The following is a 22,194-nucleotide window of genomic DNA, read 5'->3' on the forward strand; positions in this document are numbered from 1 at the left end:
AGAGAAGAAGGAGCAGAAGATTAGAACAGACTGATAAGCAGAGCAAAAAAAAAAAAAAAAAAAATCAGAGGCCAGACAGAGAGAAGCCAGATTGAATCAGTCAGCTTGGTGAGGACTTTGAGACAGAACAGCTGAGTTGAACCAGCCAGCCAGACCTTAGAAAGGACAAGAAAAGGTGAGCTTATTCAGCAGTAAGTCTCAGAGGCAATAACATTGTAAGCCTAGATAAGATTGTACAGAGCTAGAGGTTTGCAGGAGTAGGCGGAGGTTAACAGACTGAGGCAGTAAGCTTCCGAGAGGACATTAGAGCAGAGAATAAGATCATTTTACAAACTGGCCCTCAGCAGCAATGTGAACCACGAACTTCAACACCGCTTCAAGTCACTCACACCCACATCCACCCCCACCTCCCCAGGCAGCGAAGGCAGAGGACATCACCAAGGCTTCAGTCAGAGGCACAGACGACATAGGCCCACATGGATCTGGGCCTGGAGCAGCAGCATGGGCCACAGACAACAACATGACCTCTGGAGGCATCACAGTCCACAGTGGTCCTTCGAGGAGGACACTCCAGCAGATAAGGATAACCACTCCTTACCCCAGGCCTCTATCACACACACACACACACACACACACACACACACACCTCAGGCCTCTTTCACACCTGTCACTGACATCATGCTCCAGTTCTGCCTCTCTCTATAGCGTGCATGCTGCTCCATTTTTCTGTCTTTTCCACTTCTCCATCACATTTAAGGCTGGGCAGCCTGACTGTCTGAGCATCTCTCCTTGCGTGTGCATCACTCCTGAGTCGTTCTAAGCTCAGCGGTTGCTCGCTGAGCCTTTCGATGGGTTATTAACATACTCGAGGAACTGGCAGCCACTACTTCAGTGGGATTTCTCCTCCCCCTTCTTTCCCTGGAGCCTGAAATTTCCAGAGACAAAGCCTTTCAAACCATTCTTGAATGAATTTGAGAAAATGAATTCAAACACCAAATGGTAAGTGCTGAGTTGGTACCACTTCCACAGCAGGCAATTGGCACTATCTGAATACTAGAAAGGATTGTCCTTTGACCCTAAAATACCAGTCTTTTGCAGATAGGTTCACCTATGTGGGAAATGCCAGGTGGACAGGGTCCTTGGCCACAGAATTGTTTGAAATGGCAAGTTGCTAGGGATGACCTGGGGGCTCGGGAGTGAACATGGCTTAACTAGGTCATGGGCTAGTCATACTGTAGATCATGGACATGCTAGATGCTGGAACAGTGGTAAGACCCTGACATATATCAAGTGAGAACTAAGCAATTAAACGCAGAAGAGTCAGGGCAGACTGCTGTTGTCACGGATGGAAACGGTCAGGAGCACATATCTATACATATCTCTAAATTTGCTTCTGACCCTATAAAGACACTTAGAATTCATAGGAAGTTGATTACTGTGGGCAGAGAGGGAGATGAAGAAATTGGCAGCTAGAGATCAAAAAAGTAGGGGAGATTTATTTATTTATTTATTTAGAGACAGGGTCTCTCTATAGTACTAGGTGTCTTGGAACTCTCTATGTAGACCAGGCTGCCCTGGAAGAGGAGAGATTTTTAAAAAATATTTATTTATTTATTTATTTATTTATTTATTTATTTATTTATTTATTGTGAGAAAGGGTTTTTCTGTGTAGCCTTGACTGTCCTGGAATACACTCTGTAGACCAGGCTGGCCTCAAACTCACAGAGATCCTCCTGCCTCTGCCTCCCAAGTGCCCAGATTAAATGTGTGTGTGATCACCACCCAGCTGGAAAGGAGTTTGTGAGCATGTGCATGTGTCCATGTTTATGCGTATCAGAGGGCAGTTTGTGAGAATCAGTTCTTTCCATTGTGTAGGCCCTGGGAACTGAACTCAGGTTGTCAGACCTAATGGCAAGCACCTTTATTTCCTGGGGCATCTTGCCAGTCCTCTCTGCCCTCCCTCCTAAAACATTCTTTACGTGTTGCTGTTTTGTCTCCATGTTTATCTGTGTATCACTTGCATGCAATGCCATATCACCCACAAGAGGGCCTCAGATTTCCAGAACTGGTATTATAAATAGTTGTTAACGCCATGTTCGTGCTGAGAAGTGAACCTGGGTCCTTTGCAAAAGCATCCAGTGCTATTACCTGGAAAGCCATCTCTCCAGGTACCCCTCCCTTTCCTTTGAGAAAAAGTCTCAGTATTAGTGAGACCCAGTGTGGTGGTTTGATGAAAAATGGCCCCCTTAGACTCAGGGGAGTTGTATTATTGGAGATGTGGCCTTGTGGGAGGAAGTGTGTCACTGTGGGATGGGCTTTGAGGTTTCAGAAGGTCAAGCCATGCCTAGTGGCTCACTCTCTCTTCCTGCTGCTCGCCAATCCAGGTGTAGAACTCTCAGCTCCTTCTCCGGCACTGTGTCTGCCTGTAGGCGGCCATGCTTCCCACCATGACAATAATGGACTAAATCTCTCAACTGTAAGCCAACCCCAATTAAATGTTTTCCTTTATAAGAGTTGCTGTGGCCTTAGTATCTAGCTAAGATACCTAGACTGACCTCATTTGCAATTCTCCTGTCTCTGCATTCTGAGTGCTGGAATTCTAGCTAAGTATCTTTACACCGTTGTGTTACTTTTAAATCACATGGATGTTTTCTATTGAACATAAGAAATTAATTGAATTTAAAAACATATTTCAGCCAGGCAGTGGTGGTGCACACCTTTAGTCCCAGCACTTGGGAGGCAGAGGCAGGTGGATTTCTGAGTTCGAGGTCAGCCTGGGCTACAGAGTGAGTTCCAGGACAGCCAGAGCTACACAGAGAAACCCTGTCTTGAAAAACAAAAACAAAAAAACAAAAACAAAAAACAAAAAAAGGGCTGGAGAGATGGCTCAGCCATTAAAGGCTAGGCTCACAACCAAAAATATAAGAGTTAGGTTCCCAGCACCCACTTGCCTTAAACATTGTGCCTTGTTTTATTAGAATCCAATTAGGGCTTTTGTAACAACATTTTATTTTAAACAGATATTTACTTTTTAAAAAAATCCTTATAATACTTATATTTGGTATATCACTGCTTATCTGTTTATTGAATTTATTGAATACACAACTCCAAACACTTAGCATTTATTGTATGTACTAGATAAAAGAGAAAATAAAGATACAGTGTGTTCTTCTGAAAACAAAACAAAACAAAACAAAAAAGCCCAAAACCAAAAAAAAAACCCAAAAAACAAAACAAAACAAACAAACAAAGAAAACCAAACCGTATTTCATGGGGGCTAAAGAGATGGCTTAGTGGTTAAGAGTGTTTCCTCTACAAGGATGAGAACCTGTGAGTCCCCAGTATCCACATAAGGAGCCGTGTGTGTGTGTGTGTGTGTGTGTGTGTGTGTGTGTGTGAATCAGTATTGATGGGCAGAGATTGACAGGTCATCAAAGCTCATTGGCCAGTTAGAAAAGCTGAAACTTCTCACTCACTGAGAGTCTGTGTCTCAGGAAGATAAGGAGGAGAGTCACAGAGCCAAATAGGCATGCACATGTGCATGTGTGTGTATGCACACACACACACACACACACACACTCCATCGTGAGGCTGGTGTGTTCATTGCCTGCCTTGATGCAGAAGGCCCTAGGTTTGATCCTTAGCAGGGCAAAGCAAAAAACCAGGGCATTTCTACACCCGCTCTAGTCCATTTAGCTCCCAGTAAAAGGCACAGAGACCTAATATATTTATTAACAAGCTGCAGGAATTATGCTGGACAGATATTCATCATTTCTAACACTATAGCTGCAAAGCTCCCAGCCATGTGGTCCTTTGCCTGGAATCTGAGTCATGTCACACTAGTTCAGCCCCGTTGTGACCTCATTGCAAATCCTCATGGCCCATCTCCTCTTCCTGATCCATCTTCCTTCCTCCTCTCTCTTCTCTCCTATCTTTCTTGGCCACCTGCTCATGACTAATCCTTCACAGTGACCCTCTCATGGCCACTCCTCATGGTCTCTTTCCTCTTGTTTCCTCTCTTTTTGCTTGGGATCCCCTGATTGGGATTCTGCCCAGCTAATCACTCAGAGGTAATAGAAAACAATCTTTACACATCATTGAGACAGGAGATGCTGCAAATATCACAATGATGCCAACCTCCGGACTGTAGCCAGATCTCTGGACACAGCAATCAGAAACTCAATTCGCAGTACACAAAACCATCCCTAACATCTACTGTGTGCGAGGCCCTAGTTGTTCCTTAGCACGATGAGAAAACAAAGAGTTTCAGAAATAAAGTAATTCCATGGGAGGTCTTACCCAGTAAGGACGATTGCAACCCAAAGGTGAAAGCCAATATTCGTTCATCCATTCATTCATTTATTCAATAACTTCTAGCATCAAGGAACCTCTCTATAGCATTGTTGCTTAATGCATGCTCTGCACCAAGGCTGAGCCAGGCTCTGTGCTCAGGGCTTCAGTGTACTATCTCAGACACCACTCCCAAGATGGAAGATCTAACATCACAGTCCAGGAAGTTGAGGGCCAGAGAGAGGGCTCTTTTATCTCTTCTTCTCTATAAACCTCCAGACCCTCACCATGTATCAGGCTCTGTAGTGGGCACTCAAACAAGACAAGACATTGACTCTGTCCAATAATAGAGACAGGTGTGTGAAATATTCCCAAAGATGGGATTTGAACAGAACAAGGCACATTAGATCCTAGATCCTGAGGATTAGGGACAAAGGGAATAAAGAAGTGACAATAAAAATGACTTCTCCCACGACACCCCTTGGCTGAGGACAGGCCCCAAGAGCAGCAGTGGACCTCAGAGGCGCCTATGTGGGAGACAACCTCTGTGGCCTGAGAAGCAACAATGAACAAAGGCTGTCGCCTCTCTGGGAATCGCTGAGATCTGACAAGAGCCCGGTGCGGTGTGTTTCATCAGGGTAGACATCCTCGCTGGGCTTTGAAGCCTCAAGTCCTCTCCTTTGGCTGTCTACACAGATCAAATAAGCTGGACAGCTGCCACATCTAGACTTCACTCGGTGTTAATCCGTAGTCACAGCCGGCCCCATAGCAATCCGACCAAACCATCTGAGCAGAAGCAAAAAATAATTCTCCTAGGCAAAGACAGGCAGCTCCTGAGAAGGAAACATTAACCCTTCACTGCCCCTCGGAGAGGGTAGGGATCTTGCTGGTGTTAGAGGAGAGGGGGGGTTGTGGCTCTTCCCAAAGTGGAGAAGCAAAGCTGTTAGTGCCCTTCCCAGTTCCGAGACCATCCATGAACACTGGTGAGAACTGGCTTTTGGAGAAGCAACCGTATTCCATCCTACAGAGCAGGATTGTTCCGTAGCACAGGAAGCACCTCTCTATTCACAAGGTCATTCCGGAGGGAACCTTAATCCCATCCCCCTGTCTTCCTAAGCAGCAGTGAGAACCTTGAGAAACTCTTGTCACAGATGTCAACAGGAGCAGACATCTAACCACAAATCCAGAAGCCAAAGGGTATCGCTAAAAAAGATAAAAAAAAAAAAAAAAACCTACATGAGTTCTAACATCTACTCCATTCCTAGCTGTGGTTTCCATGGAAATAGACATCTGCTCTAGGGAGAAAGGTGTGTGTGGGGGTGGGGTGGGATGATATAAATGCTTCAAAATAATCAGTGTTTTGAGAGATTAATTCTCCTCTGTCACAACATTAATAGAAATATGAGACTTTTGCGTGGCATATCTTGTATTTGAAAAAAAAATGTATCACATGGGTGGGATCTTGCACACACATCTCCAAATCCAATACAAAGGCTTCAAGACAAAGTGCTGGTTCAGAAGGTCCCGGACCTTGTGTCTATGGAGGTCTCTGCACATTTGTGTTCCCCCAGCTTCTCGGTTTTCAGAAAGGTCTTATCCTCGTTCCTGTCCAGTTCTAAAAATGACTTCAGGGATCCATTCGGAAAGTTGAAGCATCAGGCCATTGTGAGACTACGTTCTGAGAGGGAAAAGCCTTCCACTGCGCAGAACTGGCTCCTGTTGTTCACATGCTATGCAAGAACCACTTAGACTGGCTGGGGCGGGGGCAGAGGGAGACTGGCCCCACGCAAGGGCAATTGCTGGAAAATATGCCTCTATAAGCATATTTCAGGCAACTGTACTTTGCCAATTGCTTGCTTTGTGCGTTGTCTGCACAATACAGTTTTCACTGTCCTGTATGCCTATTGTATTTTATCTCGGGTGCTTCCCTATTGGTTAAGCAGATGTAGGCTTGTTTTAAAATTAGGACTGTTTCCACAGAAGCTGTTGTATGTATGGTTTGGCTTTTGAGAGATCAAATCCATTAATAAAATGGTAAACCCAATGAAGAGATTCTGAGCAGGTGCTTTGGGGAAATGACCACCTCGTGGGTCAGCAGAGAGAAGAGGGTTCTAAGAGAGACAGGGTCACGCTAATTTCCTTTGTGTCTCTGCTATAGTTTTGCTTTATCCCGGCCAGAGGGAACCGTGACCTTGTGGCTCCTTTTGTTTACATTCTCAAAGAGAGCCCAGCCCCGCTCTAGGGAGCACGTGCTTTCAGAACAAAAGGAGCAAAGTGTATCTAGAACTGCCATCGCTCTTCCCTTCCCTTTCCTGTCACCGCAAGGCTTTGGCAGTCCAGATGGAGTCTGCCTTTAAGCTTAGTGGCTTTGTTAAACCCAAGATCAGATTCCAGAGCCTCCCGCTGTCCTGCATAGATCCCAGTGTTTCCAGCTCGAGAGGCTGAAGGGGAGAATGCAAGTGGCCAAGGGAAGGACCACGCCCGTAACCTGCCAGTAGGAAATGGGTTAGGGACTGCGATGTTGCGCTACAGGTGACACGCTGCCGTGTGTCCGTGATAGGACACCGAGGGTAGAGGATCGTGCAGGGGCGTGGAGTGGCACTATCTTGTCACAGGGTTTCGGGCGTTTTAGGCGACCCGGAGGGGTATGACATCAAAAGGGACACTGCTTAGGGAGCGAACGAAACTCCTATGGCTGGGTAGAGGAAGAGTCCAGTCGGTCGAGGTCTAAAAGAAGTAGGTTAGGACCGACCCCTCCCCTGCGCCTCGCCTCGCCCTGCAGTTTTCCTAAAGAGAGAGTCCCATAACCGATTCAGTCCTGCGGCCGCGGCCAAATGCTCTTCCGATCAGAGACACCCCACCCACCCCCGCTAGTCCGCGCTAACACCTAGAGGGACCCCCTACCAGGAGTGCCCCACCCCTAGCATTGTCCTCCTGTCCCACTGTCCGGGACTACAATTCCCGAAATGCTTTTCTCCAGAGAGGCGGTGCTCTCCAGGCTTCGGGGCGGGACCGGCACGTGCCGTCACCCGCAGCCAATGCGGAGCGCCTGGTCTGGGTCACGTGCCGCTGTTTGGCGCTTTTGTGCGCGCCCAGGTCTGTTGGTGCTCAGAGTGTGGCCAGGCGGCTCGGACCGAGCAGGTGGGTGCAGGCTTGGCTTAGACGGAGGCTACGGCGGGCTGGGGAGCAGCCGGGAACGCGGCGGGTCCCCCACTGGGCACACGAGAGGGGCGGAGACCCCGAGCCCCGGCGGGTGGGGGGCGTTGGTCTTTTGTGTGGAGCTCGGGCGGAGCCTTGGCTTTTGTCCCTGTTCCCTGGGGATGCGGGCTGGAGGGGAGGGGGCGCGGCCAGCGCTGGGCTTTAGCCCCGGGTGCGAGCGTGGAGACAATAGGAGGCGTGAGCCGTCCTCTGCTTCTACCGCCCGGCGGGCGCGGCTGTTCGGGGGTCCCCATTGTCTGAAGGAGAGCGAGGCTGGGGGCGCTCGTGCTGCTGAGGGGCGGCGCCCGCCCGGTCTCCCGGGGCTTCGGGGCGGTGGTCCCGGGCAACTCTGGGCACTCCGTCAGTGGGTGGAGACCGTGCGACCAAGCCCTCTGCAGCCACCCCAGGGCTGCGTGTCCGCGAGGTGTTTTTGGCGGGAGTTGGGGGGCAGACGGCCGCGCGCTGCCAGCCCGAGAGGGGCGGGGCCACCCCGGAGGACCGTTGGCCCCGCCCATCCTGTCGCTGCCCACGCGCGCGGGCTCCCGAGCGTGGAGAGGTTCGCGGAGATTCGAAAAGGCGCGGGGAGCCGAGGGGCGGGGCCAGGGGCCGGAGCGTAGGGCGTGTTCTGATTGGCCCGGGCCGCCAGCCTGCCCGCCCGGGCCAGGACCACGCCCATGCTGTGTAGTCTGCTGCGTTGGGTGCTCTGCCACAGATAAATGCATTTTTTTTCATTGCCTCGTTTTTGCAGTGTCTAGCGTTTGGAACCTTTAGTTATACGCTTCGGGGCTAAAGGAATGGTGATCTTTTAAAAAAAGTACTCGAGAACTGTTGAAAAAAATGTTTGCGACATAAGGCATCAAATGTGACAAACCTCAGGCGGGTGTGGTGGCGCTTGTCTGTAATCTCAACACTCAGAAGCTGCACCCCCCCCTCCCGCCCATGTATGCATCGAACATGGAACCCAGGGCTTTGCAAATGTTAAGTGTTAACCCACTGGGCTGAACCCCACCCCTCTACCCTGAGGAGGCTGAGGCAAGAGGATTGTAATTTTAAGGCCAGCCTGGACTAAGTAGACCCTGCCCTCAAAAGAAACCTAGAGGTTCATAAAACTTCATTTTCTCACTGTGAGGCTAGTAGCTTAAACCCTAGGAACAATAGGACTTGAATATCATTGGCTGCCAGCTTGGGTGTTATTCACCGTGGCAGACACAGACAAAGCAGGGGTGGGTATTTCAATTGCACAATGAGTTGTAGACAGAATTAAGATGGCTCCGATCTCATTGTTGGGTTGAATCTGGAATATCTTATGTTGGGCAGGACAAAAACATTAAGGGAAGGAATCCTTCAACCTTGTGATTGAACCCCTGAGTTTTGATATTCCAAGATTTTTTTTTTCTTTGAAGAATATCATTTAATTTGATTTTCTGCTGCCAGCGTTACTCAATGAAAATATCCCAATATGTTCCAGTGTTTCTAGATTGATATTTTAATGATGTTTCTTGATTTCCACATAATGATTTTCCTGACATTGTCAAGGGTGTGATTTGAGATCCCTTTGTGCTGATGACATAGGAGGAATGTGGAGAAATTGATTGCATGCTTTGAAAAATCGTTCCAGGGCTTTTCTTGCCAGTGGATTGTGTAGAGTGTACAGCCAGTCTCTTGTCTTCTGTTCGACATGGCATCTTCTGGTAGGTAATTGATTTAGAAAACTGAAATCAGGGCGGGCTTATGGCTTTAGAATAGGAAGTGGTGCAGGCCTTAAGCTTTTAATTTGGCATTTGTGTTCTTTTCAAAATTTAATTTACAAATATAAATGCAATTGAGAAATGTTTATTAGTTGGATGAATATATAGAAATCTCAGCCATTCATACTTTTGGCTTGATCCAAAGCAAAATTGTGGGGTTTTACACACGCCATTCTTTGTTTCCTAGGGAGTGACTGTCAAGTACTAATTCTCCTCAAGATGGTATTTGTTAGTCCAAAAGGTTAAGCTTTAAAAAAAAAATGTTATTTGATTTCTTTTGATTTGTATTTTGCTTCGATTACTACAAACACTTTCATTAGCTTTCATTCTGCTTGTTTTTAGAATTATTGGTTTTTTTAGAAAATTATAGAACCCTTTATTTAAATAAGCAAGCCGGGTGTTTCTCATTTATCATGCATCTGATCAACTCCAGATATTCAGGTGAAAGAGCTGGAGAAGCGCGCCTCAGGCCAGGCTTTTGAGCTGATTCTCAGCCCTCGGTCAAAAGAATCTGTCCCCGATTTCCCCCTTTCCCCCCCAAAGAAGAAGGACCTTTCCCTGGAGGAAATCCAGAAGAAATTAGAAGCTGCAGAAGAAAGACGCAAGGTAACCCAGACGATTTACAGGAGGTACAGGAAACTTATTAATGTAATGAGACAAACTGGTTTCATTTTCCTACAAAGGAAGAAAGGATTTTAGCTACAGTGTGATCTTAAGTAGGAAATGTCCTTGTGCCAGAGGTTTAAAGGAGGCAGTAGCCATCGTTTAATGAGCTCCTCTCAGGCCAGCTCCTCACCTCAGGAGCTTTCTCATAATAAATGGAGGCTCCATGGTGGCCATTGTCTCAGGTAACAGACTTGAAAATGGTATTAAGGCATTTTCCTGAAGTCCTGTTAGTAAGTGCTGGAGGCAGAATTTAAGCTAAACCCGTGTTACGTCAGAGCTCACGCCTTTTCTCTTTACCAAACAGGACATTTGGTGGTGGGTGACCCTTTGTTTCCTTAGTTTTGCTTTTTTTTAAAGAGCTATGCAATAAAAACTTTAAAATTCCAGGGACGTGGTATCGTTAGCTTTTCCTCAAGTCCATTATAAAGTAACCATCATTGAATCCTAATGAGGCCCGAAGGGGTAGCTCAGCACTTAAAACTGCCTGTTCTTCCGGAGAGTCCATGTTTGATTGCCAGCACCCACGGGGTAGCTCACAGCACTCAGCTCCATTTCCAGGGGCTCCAGCTGCTGCCATGTCTCCATGGTACCACACTCACAAGTAACACATATATGCACATAAATGTGCAAGCTGAACAGCCACGCGCATAAAGGAAAATACATAAGAAATAAGGCCTTATGAGAGGCTGGAGAAGTGGCCCAGCTGTTAGGAGGCTTGCTGTTCATGAAGACTAAAATGGTTCCTAGCACCTGCGTTGGGTAGTTCACAATCTCCTGCAACTCTAGTTCCAAGGGATCCGATGCCCTCTACTGGTTTCTAAAGGCCTGACACATATGCATATGTTTTTATACAGACCATACACATTAAAAAAAAAACTAATGAAAAGTTTAACAAATACTAATTATAGAAGAGTTGGAAAATGAAACTATAGCCATTATAGTCATTTTATTTCCCAGAGGTATCCACTGTTACCGTGTATTTCTGTCTATGCAACAGTATTGTTATTATGAACTTTAGATAGGAGCAGCAGTTAAAAAAGCTTGCCACTCTTGCAGAGGAGCCAGGTTCCATTAATAGCACCCATGTGGCAGCATATAGCAGTCCTCATTCAGGTTGCAGGGGATCCAGTGCCCTCTTCTGGCCTTTGGCCTCCTCAGGCACCAGGCATACATCAGTGCACTTACATGCAAACAAAACATGCATAAAATATAAATACATTTTTTATAAAAGACTTTTACGTAAGTGTTCATTAAATCTCTTCCATCTCCAGGGAGGAGGATTAAGCTGGGTAAATCTATAATCCTAGTACTTGAAAAGTGAAGGTAGGGAGATGAGAAGGTCAGCATTATCCGTAGCTAAATGTACTGTTGGAAGCCAGCCTGGCTGGGGCTATACTTCTGCTGCCATGGTAGAAGTGGGAAGATCACATTTTCAAGGTTGTTAGTTCAAGGCCAGCCTAGAGTCAGAGCCTGTCACAGAACACAAATAAAAAGGATGTCAGCATTTACCCTGGCGTGTCATCTGCCTGCTCTTTCATGTAGAGCAGGAGAAAACAATATAACTAGAGAGAAGAGCTAGGCCTTGTGTTCCATAGTCAGACTACACAGTAACTGCCTACGCAGTGACGCTCTCATCTGGACAGATACTGTCAAAGGTGCCCGGCACTTAAGTAGATTATTACTCAAGTCACCTGAATACTTTAAGCAATAAAGTAAAACTATTTTTAATTTTTTACTCAAAATCTTCTAAGGGTTTCCTTAACAGATAATTTGGAAGGAAATCTGAACAAGCTAGGTTGGTGTGGTCTGTAGCTACAATCCCAACCCTGGGAGGGGATGCAGGTACGTCAGGTTCCAGGTGAGCCCTTGCTCCACAGATGTCCAGGCTAGCCTGGGCTACACAAGATCTTGTCTCAAAATCAAGCTTTTGAACGAACAGCTAGTTTTCCATAGTAGGAAAACTGGTGATTCCGGTACTTCAGCTCCTCACTTGAATTTTTAGTTTCAGGGGACCTTTTTTCTGCCTGTTTCCCTGATAAATAATTTCTGTTGCAGTTTTGACAAATGCCAAAGGTACTTCAGAGGGGCCTGTCAACTTTTTTTGCAGTCTCACGAGGCGGAAGTCTTGAAGCAGCTCGCGGAGAAGCGGGAGCATGAGAAGGAGGTGCTCCAGAAAGCCATCGAGGAGAACAACAACTTCAGCAAGATGGCGGAGGAGAAGCTGACCCACAAAATGGAGGCTAACAAAGAGAACCGGGAGGCGCAGATGGCGGCCAAGCTGGAGCGCTTGCGAGAGAAGGTTGGTTTCTTGCTTTAGAGAGTTAGCAGCTTCAGGCAGGGATGAATCAGCTTAAACTGTCTTGATAAAAATATCTGGTTCCTTTTTGTCATCAGTTTGGGGCTTAGCATTCAGTAGAGTTCCCAGCATGAGTGCATATTCCCTGGAAGAACAGTTGGAGCCTTAGCTGTTATCAGGCCCAAGAGACCAACAGGTTTAAGATGATGTCTTGGGATTTTTGGTTTGTGATTCCCATGGTTTGTGTGACTGAGGCTGTGTTGGACCTCGTAGGCAGGGGACAGGGCTCGACAAGTTATTTTTTGGACAGATGACACTTACGTCCAGTTTCTTCCAGGACAAGCACGTGGAAGAGGTGCGAAAGAACAAAGAATCCAAAGATCCCGCGGATGAGACCGAGGCTGACTAAGTTGTCCCGAGAACTGACTTTCTCCCCGACCCCGTCCTAAATATCCAAAGACTGTACTGGCCAGTGTCATTTACTTTCCCTCCTGACAGATAGTCTAGAAGCCGATGTAGGACCGTATAGGTAGATCCAGACCGTGAGATGTTTTAGGGGCTCAAGGGGAGAAACTGAAAGTGTTTTACTCTTTTTTAAAGTGTTGGTCTTTCTAATGTAGCTATTTTTCTCGTTGCATCTTTTCCACTCGGGCACAATCGGTGTGCTGGGTTAATGGCTAGTACTGTATTGACTGTGGAAGACGTTTGTGAAGAGTACGTAGTGGCTTCTTCCAACCCATTAGATGCTGAATATCTGTTCACCTTGCGATCCCAATTCTGTCCCAATCTCACCAGATGCTACTGTACTTGAATGGTTAATAAACTGCACAGTGCTGTTGGTGGTAGTGACTTCTTTCTGTTCAGGTAGTGACAGGCCGTAGACCTTTTCTCTGTGGCCTCCTGCTGCTGCAGACACCCAGCCAGTCCTCTGCTCCCAGGCCCTCGGATTGTCCTCACACAAGCTCGGCTTTGTTCTGCTGTCTTCCCCAGCTCAGCTGTTATTTTCTTTCAGATGTTTATGTGCAAACAGGCAGTGTTTTGTTCCCCTTAGAAAGGCTGCTTACAGGCAAGAGTGATTTCCAGAGAACAGTTTAGAGGCGTCCTTAAGGTCTTCGGATATTTGATGGTTTGTTTGCTTAATATGACAGCTAGGAGGAGAGGTGCAACCTATGTCCCTTCCTTCAAGTGACATCCTGAGATTCAGAATGCTCAGGGAACTAATTGTGCTGTTCTCATGACACAGTGAGAACAGGAGAGCAGCACTGACAGACATGGTTTGAGAGGCAGACACTTCACCTTATATCCACTGAGGTCAGCACACTGCCTCTCAGCTCAGGGAAGGCATGGGCAGCTTGCCTGGCCCTTTTGGGAAATAACTTTAATTGTTTACAGTCTGTCTGCCCCTCGCATCTGCATAAAGCTCTTAGAAGCTGAGTATCCACAGCAAGAGCCTGCCTGCAGGAGGGCTGAGAGGGCCTTGGGGACCAAGCTTAATGGTGTGTGCCTAGAATTTCAGCACATGGGAAGCAGAGATGGGAGGACGCTGGGGAATTGAAGATTTCAACCCAGGCTACTGAGGCTGTGTCTCCATTCAATAAAGAAGCGGAGCTCCAGGTGCCTAGCGGGCCTCCTGTTCCCTACAGATGCAGTTGGGGGAGGGGGGCTCTGAGTGTGCAGAGAGCATGCCTGGAGCCACTCTGTTTGGCACTGTATAAATAATTGTCGTTTTCTGACAGGCCAATGAGTGATGCTTTTCTGGGCTTGAGCATCGGTGTGCCTTGAGTTGAATGTCAAATTGTGCAGAAGGAAGGCCATCGCAGGAGTTCTGGGAAACAGCTGAGGTCACATAGGGCAAATAGAAACGAAATCAAGGGCAGCTTCATAAACAACAGTGGTTCGTTCCTTCTGAGCAGAGGTGAGGTGAGGTATGTGAAGGGGTGTGGCGCCGCTCATCATCGGTGGGATCCAGTGTCTGCCGCATGAGATAAGGACCTGCTGAAGGTTGGCTTGGGTAACATGGTCATGACTGAACAGATGGGGAGTCAGAATGTGAGCCTGATACAACTTGTGTTGGAGAGACAAGCAGAAAGGGGGCCATTTCTCATGGATGGGATGAGAATGTTGGCTGTGACAACAGTGGGCATGCAGACAAAGGACAGTCATGAGGGTTCGTGAGCTGCATAATGTACTTTTAAAAAATGCTGTGCTAGGGGTTAAATGGTGCCACACACGCAAGGTAAACTCTACGAGCTACATGCCCACCCCAGGGGAGCCAGGGCCTTTGCCTAAGCCTAGGTGTTTGGCTGCCTCAGGGCTCTGAACTCACCTGGAAGGCTGGGTATCAGCACTTCCCTGAGTAAGGTAAGAGTAGATTGACTGTAGCCAGGCAGGGCCTGTCACCATGGGTGTTCCTCTCATCCTGAGAAGAAAAGGAGATCGCCTACCCTAAGGGTTTTTTTTTTTTTTTTGCTAAAGAACCTTTTAAGACAGGGTTTCTCTGTGCAGCCCTGGCTGTCCTGGAACTCACTCTGTAGACCAGGATGGCCTCAAACTCAGAGATTCACCTGTCTTTGCTGCTGCCCAGCCCGCCCTAAGAAAGTTACATTGAATTTAAATAATTTACAGTTATTTAGAGGGCTAAACCAGAAGGTATGGCACACGTAGTCCTACAATAGTAGGACTTGGAAGCAGATGCAGGGGGATTGCAAAATTCAAGGCCAACCTCAGGCAAGGTCCTGTTTCCAAAACAAAAAACCTCAACAACATGGTTTTACCCTATGATCCTAGCACTTAAAGAGGCGGAGGCAGAGGACTTCCAGGAGTTAAAAGGCCAGTCTGGGTTATAGTTGAGGCCCTTTCTCTAATAAGGCCTGAGGATGTAAAATAATTTTAACAAGCACTCCAAGTGTGCTCTACCCTGGGCTGTATGCTAGGGAGAGGAGGAAGAGGAGGTGGGTCCCCACTCAGCCTGTGTTCACACGTGAGTTTGTAGATGGCTCACCCGAGAGTGGGAAGAACCATGGGCTTGGCCAAGTACTTAGAAGTAACTGTAAGGAATGGGGTGGCCTGAGAAGCTTAGGCGGGAAAGGACTTGAACCCTTTGAGATGTCAGCAGACTCAGTTCTGGCCCCAGACAAAGCACTTACCAGTCAGTATACACTTACAAAGCCTGCCATTGTGGCAGGTGTAGAGAGGCTGTCAGAGTGGGTGCTGGGAGGCTGTCCCTCTATCCTAAGTAGTGGAGGCCCCACAAAGACAGGTGTTAGAACACAGATTTCATCTCATTTTTTGTTTTTGTGAGACAAGGTTTCTTTATGTCTTAGAAATTGCTCTGTAGACCAGACTGGCCTTGAACTCAAGAGATCTGCCTGCCTCTGCTTCCCAGAGTGCTAGGGTTAAAGGTATGGAGGGCTCTAGAGGGGTCTGTGTGACTGAGGACCAAGCTGGTTTCCCTGGGTGCAGCGAGACCAGGGAAACAGGAGAAAAACCACTCAGGAGCCCACAAGGGAATGGGAATAATGCGGTGAGAGAAAAATGAACGGCCAGAATTGGGTCACATGCCTACTGAACCCGCAAGAGAGTCCACCCCAGGCCCTGGGCTGCCTGAAGGGGTTGGTGGTATCTGGCAGCCCAGTGCCTTCTAGACTTGGATACCCCATTACCCGACTGTTGCATCCAAACTCTGCTAGCAGAAAGCCCTAAGTGTAATAACCAGGGCCACGCCCTTCAAAGCAGTTCACAACCATCTCTTGTTACTCTGTGTGTGGAAAGAGGTTCTGCCCCATCCCAACAGGTCATAAGTGCTCCCCTCCCTTCTGCACAATTTCACAGTGGATCGTTGTGGTTAAGTGTACTGGAGAGAAGAGTGGCTACCTTCCCCGACAACCCAGCTGTCTTGACTCAGTGTTAACTGTGATTCAGAATAAGCCAAAGGCAAGGCCTGATCTCTGCGGACCTTGTTGGAATGCAGGTTAGCCTAGGTGCCCTGTCCTGCCAAGCCAAGATTGGCTCTCTGTCTGGTAAGACTGCCAACTCGCTGTGACCACATGACTCACTGTGACCAGATGCCAGGGATCCCCACAGTGAGCTGAACCTGAGGTCCCAGAAACTTCTAGAAGAATGAGGTCTCCTGACACCTGCTGCTCACATGGGACACTGCGCATCCTTGTGGTTGAGCCCACCATCAGTGGAAGCTCCAGTTCTGCACTTACGAGGTGTAAGAGCTTGGGGATGGAGCTCAGTCGGCAGAGCAGTTGCCTAGCATTCGTAAAACCCACTCTGGTTCCACCCCCAGCACCATATACATCAGCTGTGAGAGCATACACTTGTACCAGGCCCGCATACTGGGAGACAGGAGGATCCAAAGTTCCTGTCATCCTTTGCTGTATCGTGGTTTTGAAGCCAACCTGGCATTTATGACGCCCTAACTTTTAAAAGGCACAGAAAAAGGTTTTAGACATGCATGTAGATTTTTAAAGCTTAGTTGTAGGGTTTAATGGGCTTCAAACGGTAGCGCCTTCTGGCCAGGCCCTTGCCTCTGGCCACTAAGTCCTAAAGAGACAAGATTGATCCAAGGGAAGAGACAGGTGGGAAGAGCCAGATGCTCCAGAACTGTTATCTCTGCAAATAAAGAGACAGACAGACAGACATTCTGTTGGGACAGCGAGACACGTAAATACAGGTGTGTGAGTTCAGTCCCCAGAACCACCAGCCTGCACCTACACATGTACACAAAGGATCCACGTAAGTAAATGTAGAGATGATATGCTGAATTAGATAACCGCTCCCATAGTCTACCTCAGTGCACCTGCTTTGCCCTGTGGACCCCATGGGGAGTTAGCTCTGCCAACTAAACTAACCCTGGAGGTGCCCAACTCTTAACTGGAATTCTCCTACACCTGAAGGCACAAGCTGACAAGTTGACGGCCCTCAGCCAACTTCAGTCCTCAGGCACGTTGCTGGCCCGTGCTGCGTTTTAAATGACTGCATGAGTTGACATTTGCACGGAAGAATCTTGATTTTAGGCTTCTTGAAAAACCCTTAAGCTTTGGCTTTCGGTCCCACCCACAGTCCGCTCCTGGTGGCTGCTGCCCCCTAGTGGCAGGACTTGCGCACCACAGCTCTCTCCTCCGGGTGCACCTGCTGGCCTGCAGGGGCACTGGCTTCAAAGAGCTCAGCCTTAGTGAGAGACTCCTGTCTCAAAACGCAAGGTGGACAGCTGCTGAGAGGCCTGGCAACACTCTGCCCTCCACATGTGTGTGCACATACAAACACACACACACATACACACAGGCACACACATCCATAGTGGTTTTTATTTTGTTGCCAGGAAAATGCTTAGGATAAGACACCTTAATTACAGTTACTACTCTCCAGTCCTTAGAAGAGGCAACCATCCTTGAAGGCACGGTATTACACAGCAGGACCTAGGGACTCTCCCTGCACGGTTGTGTCGTTCACTACTGGGACAGATGAGCGGCCACTGGGGTGTTCCGTCTAAGGCTACAGGTTCCCTAACTCATCCTGGAACATGGAGGCATAAGAGTTTGCAAGATGTCCCTCTGCCCCAGGTGAGGAGGGGCCTTTGTCTATAATCCCCACATCAACTTCTGGAGGTAGCCCTCAGTGCTAGGTGGAGGCCACCCTCCTTATTTAGAAGAGCCTCGAGCCACATAAACGACTTGCCAGCTGTCTTAAGCAATTAGTAATGGTCTCAGAGATTGTTCAGTTTCCATACAGCAGCCAAAAAGGGTTTGTTTTGTTTTGTTTTTTGAGTCACAGAGAATAGGATTCAAGGTGCAGTCTGGCAGCTGTACAGGGCTTTGGGTGTTCTTGCCGGCATCATAATCCCTACAGCTGGCAGTAAGCGCTGGGGACTGAGTTTAAAGAAGCAACACACTGGGGGCCTGCCATCTTCCCCCAGTGACTGATCCACAACTTCATGGGTCTTCTCAGCCTGGCCCTGACAGGAAGACAAATGTCTTCTTAGACTGAGAAGGGACCCACAGCCCACTGCAGCAGCCCCTGGGACATCTCTACAGCTGGATTTTTGTCCAGCCCCCCCGGGAGTCTCTCTGTTCTTTCTGGAACTTAAAATATCTGTAAGCCAGGCATTGTGGTGCACATCTTTCATCCCAGAGTTCAGAGAGTAGAAGCAGGCAGATCTCTGTGAGTTCAAGGCCAACCTGGTCTAGAGAATGAGGTGGGATAGAAGTACTCAGTCAGTTTGGAGGGAGAAGTTGACATTTGAACACTGTGTCTCCTCTGAGAGGACCACAGTCCCCCCTGCTGACCCTCCTTCCCTGGGGGCCTGTGCTGTCTTCGCGTGCTTTCCTTTCTCTCCTTTCCTGCTATGACTTGCTTTCTAAACTCTTACTGATGTATATATTCACAGTAAGTAAGAGTTTATGCATGCCATCTTAATGCTCAGATAATCTTATGATGTCATTTTTACTCTCATCCCCACTCATGGTTTACAGGGGATTGGAGGTTGGGGTCAAGGGTCACATGCTCAGGATGCTCTCAAGTTGGGTTCCCAGGTCCGTTTCTTGTTCAGATCCAGCATCTCAGATGTGGCTCTCTCCTCTTGCCCGATCCCCCTCGGTGATTCCATTTGGCCATCATGGTAGGCTTGCCAGACCCCTCTGATCCATTCTCTCCTGAGAAAAGACTTGCATGGCTTTTCCTGAGCACTGGTCTAGCCTCTGCTTATACCACCTCTTCTTTCTGCCATCCCCAGTCCCCTGCCTGGAACAGATACAATGCCTGGTGTGCAGCAGTCATCTTGTGACTCTGAGGGTAAAAGTCTCATGACAAAGGTGACTGAAGCAGGGGACAGATAATGACTTTGGGCCTTGGCGATATCATTTAGCTGCCACAGCAGCAAGGACTTGCCGTCCGGGTTCTGTTGCAGAAGGCAAATTAAATCAGTTACATATTTAGACTGCTGGCTCAAAGAGGCAGCCAAGTGCCTGCCATGTAAGCCGGAGGGCCTGAGTTTGATCCAGCACTCACATTAAAAAGACAGGCCTGATGCACAACTGTAACCAGGCACTGGGAGATTAAGGAGAGTGGGCAGATAGGTGGCTCCCTGCAGCTCTCTGGCTAACCAGTCCAGCCAGTTGGTGAGCTGAGTTTAATGAGAGAACATGTATCAAAAAGTTGGTGGGGAGTGCATGGTGGTATAAGCCTTTAAAACCAGTACCTAGGAGGCAGAGGCAAGCAGAGTTCTAAGTTCAAGGCCAGCCTGACCTACCTAGTGAGACCCTGTCAACACTAATACTATAATAATAACATGAAGAACAGTTGAAGAAGATGCCCACTGTCAACCCCTGTCCTTCACATGAATATGAACACACAGGGGCTAGGGAGGTGGCTCAGAGGTTAAGAGCACTGACTGCTCTCCCAGCAGACCTGGGGTTCAATTCCCAGCACCTACATGGCGGTTCACAAATGCCTGTAACCCCAGTTCCAGGGAATCCAACACCCTCATACAGACATGCATGCAGGCAAAACACCGATGCACATGAAATAAAAATAAAGAAGTCATTTTAAAAATATGAACACACATGCGTGTACACCTGAACACACACATGTCTATACCCACATGAAAACATGACATATAGCACATAAAAAAGAACGTCGGGGAGGGTAAGGGATTCCTACATTTATCAAGTTATCTGCTCAGTCATTGAAGCACTACTAATAGGCTGGGGCTGTGTTAGAGTGTGTGCTTAGAATGCATAGGGCCTTGGGTTCAATCACCAGAACCCAAAGGAAGAAAGTGTCCGCAGAACTACGCATCAGACTCTAGTGTAGGGAGGGAGGGAGACTTAACATCATGCAACACAGAAGCCCGGCCTCAAGAAGTGCGCCCTCTGGTGGCATCTGGAAGGCAGGCCTGGTTCCAGCCCAGCTGACCCTTGAGAAGTTCCTTCTGGGCTAGAGTTTGATGTGCCAGGTGGGGTGGGTCTCCTCTCACCTCACGGAGGTGAGGTAATCCGAATAAACAACATTTCTCCCTGCGTTCTTTATCAGCCAACTACCTTACCACATTCTCTCCAGGGGAGGCATTCTTGTTCCGATTCCAGAGCAAGAAGGAGAAGGCGTGCCTCTTGCCTAACAATGGCTGTGCTAGTCAAGCCCAGAGCTTTTGTTTCCAGAAGCTGTGCTCCTCCACCTGCCACCTGAGCCTTTTCTGTTCATATGGAAAAAGCCATTTTCTCGTTTGCCCCCTCCCCTTGCTGTAGACACAGACTGCTCTCATGGTCAGGCACCAGAAAGGGCCCTCCTGCACCCTGCACTCAAACACGTTTGCAAGAAGCTCATTGCGGGCTGAGTGCTAGGAATGTAGGCCATGTCACAGGCAGCACATATCGTCCACCAGGGTGTAGTAACCAGGCCTTGCGGTGTGACAGGTGCTGGTAGGGTCACTGGTGGGACCAGTATGGGGGACGGATAAAAGGCAACTGACAGGCAGCCTTCCTAGGGAAGGTAACAATGGGGTCCCACAGGGATTTGGTACATTTTGTTTTGTTTTGGTTTGGTTTTGTTTTTTTGAGACAGGGTTTCCCAGTGTAGCCCTGGCTGTCCTGGAACTCACTCTGTAGACCAGGCTGGCCTCGAACTCAGAAATCCTCCTGCCTCTGCCTCTCGAGTGCTGGGATTAAAGGCGTGCACCACCACTGCCCGGCTGATTGAACATATTTAGCAGAGGAAAAGGAACTGTTTTAAGGAGACAACTCAGTTGACAACATGCTTGCTATCCAAACATGAAGTCTTGAGTCAGTGCCCAGGTAAAGAAAGGCCAGGTCTGGTGGTTTTTTAGAAATAACCGAGGTGGGGATGTGGAGGCAGAAAGATCCTAAGTGCACTCTACTTAGTGAGTTCCAGGTCAATGAGAGGCTGAGAAGAAGAAGAAGAAGAAGAAGAAGAAGAAGAAGAAGAAGAAGAAGAAGAAGAAGAAGAAGAAGAAGAAGAAGAAGAAGCCATCCAGGAGATGGTGGGGATGTTGGGTAAGGTCGGGGAACCACAGAGGACAGGAGTGGGTGTGGCTGGCTGGAGCTGTGTGGGTATTCCACAAAGACCAGTCAGAAGGAATGAAGCACAGAGCACTGGTGCTTATGGAGTGCCTGGCATGTGTCCCACAGGGCAGAGGGGACAGTCGAAGAACAAGTCATCCAGGTTCTAGGACACAAACCAGCACCCCTTACCTCTTCCTCCTCTGCTCCCCTGCTGGCCTGCATTGTGGCTAGCTACCAGGGTGGCTGCAACAGCCTCCGCACTAACCCCTGGCTTCGCCCTTGCCCTGTACAGCCTAGAGCCCACGGGAAGTCCTGATCCTATAAAGCCAGGTCTTCCGCTCCAGGGTTCATTGAAATGAAAGCAATTGCCACACACATCAGTGATAGGCAAAGCTGGCTGTGGGACATGGGGACATGAGTCAGGTCTACGGGTTGTTAGCTCAGGGCATGAGAGGCATCGGGAATCGGTTGACTGGAATTCCTGGTTGACTCACACTGTGCTGGCCAACAAATTCAGCCCCTAGGATTCTAGGATCTAGAATTGCTGAGCACACACATATCTATAAGGGATTATATCGATTAGGTGGATTAAGGTGCAAAGTCCCACTTTAAATGTGGACCATGGGGTGGAACTCAGGAAAATAAAAATAAATATGAACTAGTATATATCTGTTCTATGTGCTGGTAGCCCCAGACTGTATAAGGAGGAGACAGAGACCTGAGCACAAACTTTCACTATTATCTGTTTCATTTAAAAAATTTTAAATCACACACACACACATACACACACACACACACACAGGGGCTTTTTTTGAGACAAGGTTTCTCTGTAGCCTCTGGCTGATCTAGAATACCATGTATAGGCCAAGCAGGTCTCAAACTTAGAGATGCATCTGCCTCTGCCTCTGCCTCTGCCTCTGCCTCTGCCTCTGCCTCTGCCTCTGCCTCCTGCCTCCTGCCTCCTGCCTCCTGC

The 22,194-nt window shown here is 48.1% G+C and overlaps 1 protein-coding gene across 1 annotated transcript; it reads left to right on the forward strand.

Moving 5' to 3' along the window:
* The first annotated feature begins 7,321 nt into the window (after positions 1–7,321).
* Positions 7,322–13,043, forward strand: Stmn1 (stathmin 1). Its single transcript, XM_021160141.2, has 5 exons — positions 7,322–7,431; positions 9,107–9,179; positions 9,670–9,842; positions 12,010–12,201; positions 12,536–13,043. Exons 2-5 carry the CDS (start codon positions 9,167–9,169, stop codon positions 12,605–12,607), a joined length of 450 nt encoding a protein of 149 aa, XP_021015800.1. The 5' UTR covers positions 7,322–7,431; positions 9,107–9,166; the 3' UTR covers positions 12,608–13,043.
* The last annotated feature ends 9,151 nt before the right edge of the window (positions 13,044–22,194 follow it).

This window comes from Mus caroli, chromosome 4 (assembly GCF_900094665.2).
Source record: "Mus caroli chromosome 4, CAROLI_EIJ_v1.1, whole genome shotgun sequence".
In the NCBI taxonomy this organism is placed as follows: Eukaryota; Metazoa; Chordata; class Mammalia; order Rodentia; family Muridae; genus Mus; species Mus caroli.

Coding starts and splice junctions, on each gene's coding strand:
- Stmn1 (XM_021160141.2), top strand. Junction 9,843..12,009: donor CTGCAGAAGAAAGACGCAAG/GTAACCCAGACG, acceptor CTTTTTTTGCAG/TCTCACGAGGCGGAAGTCTT. Junction 12,202..12,535: donor TGGAGCGCTTGCGAGAGAAG/GTTGGTTTCTTG, acceptor AGTTTCTTCCAG/GACAAGCACGTGGAAGAGGT.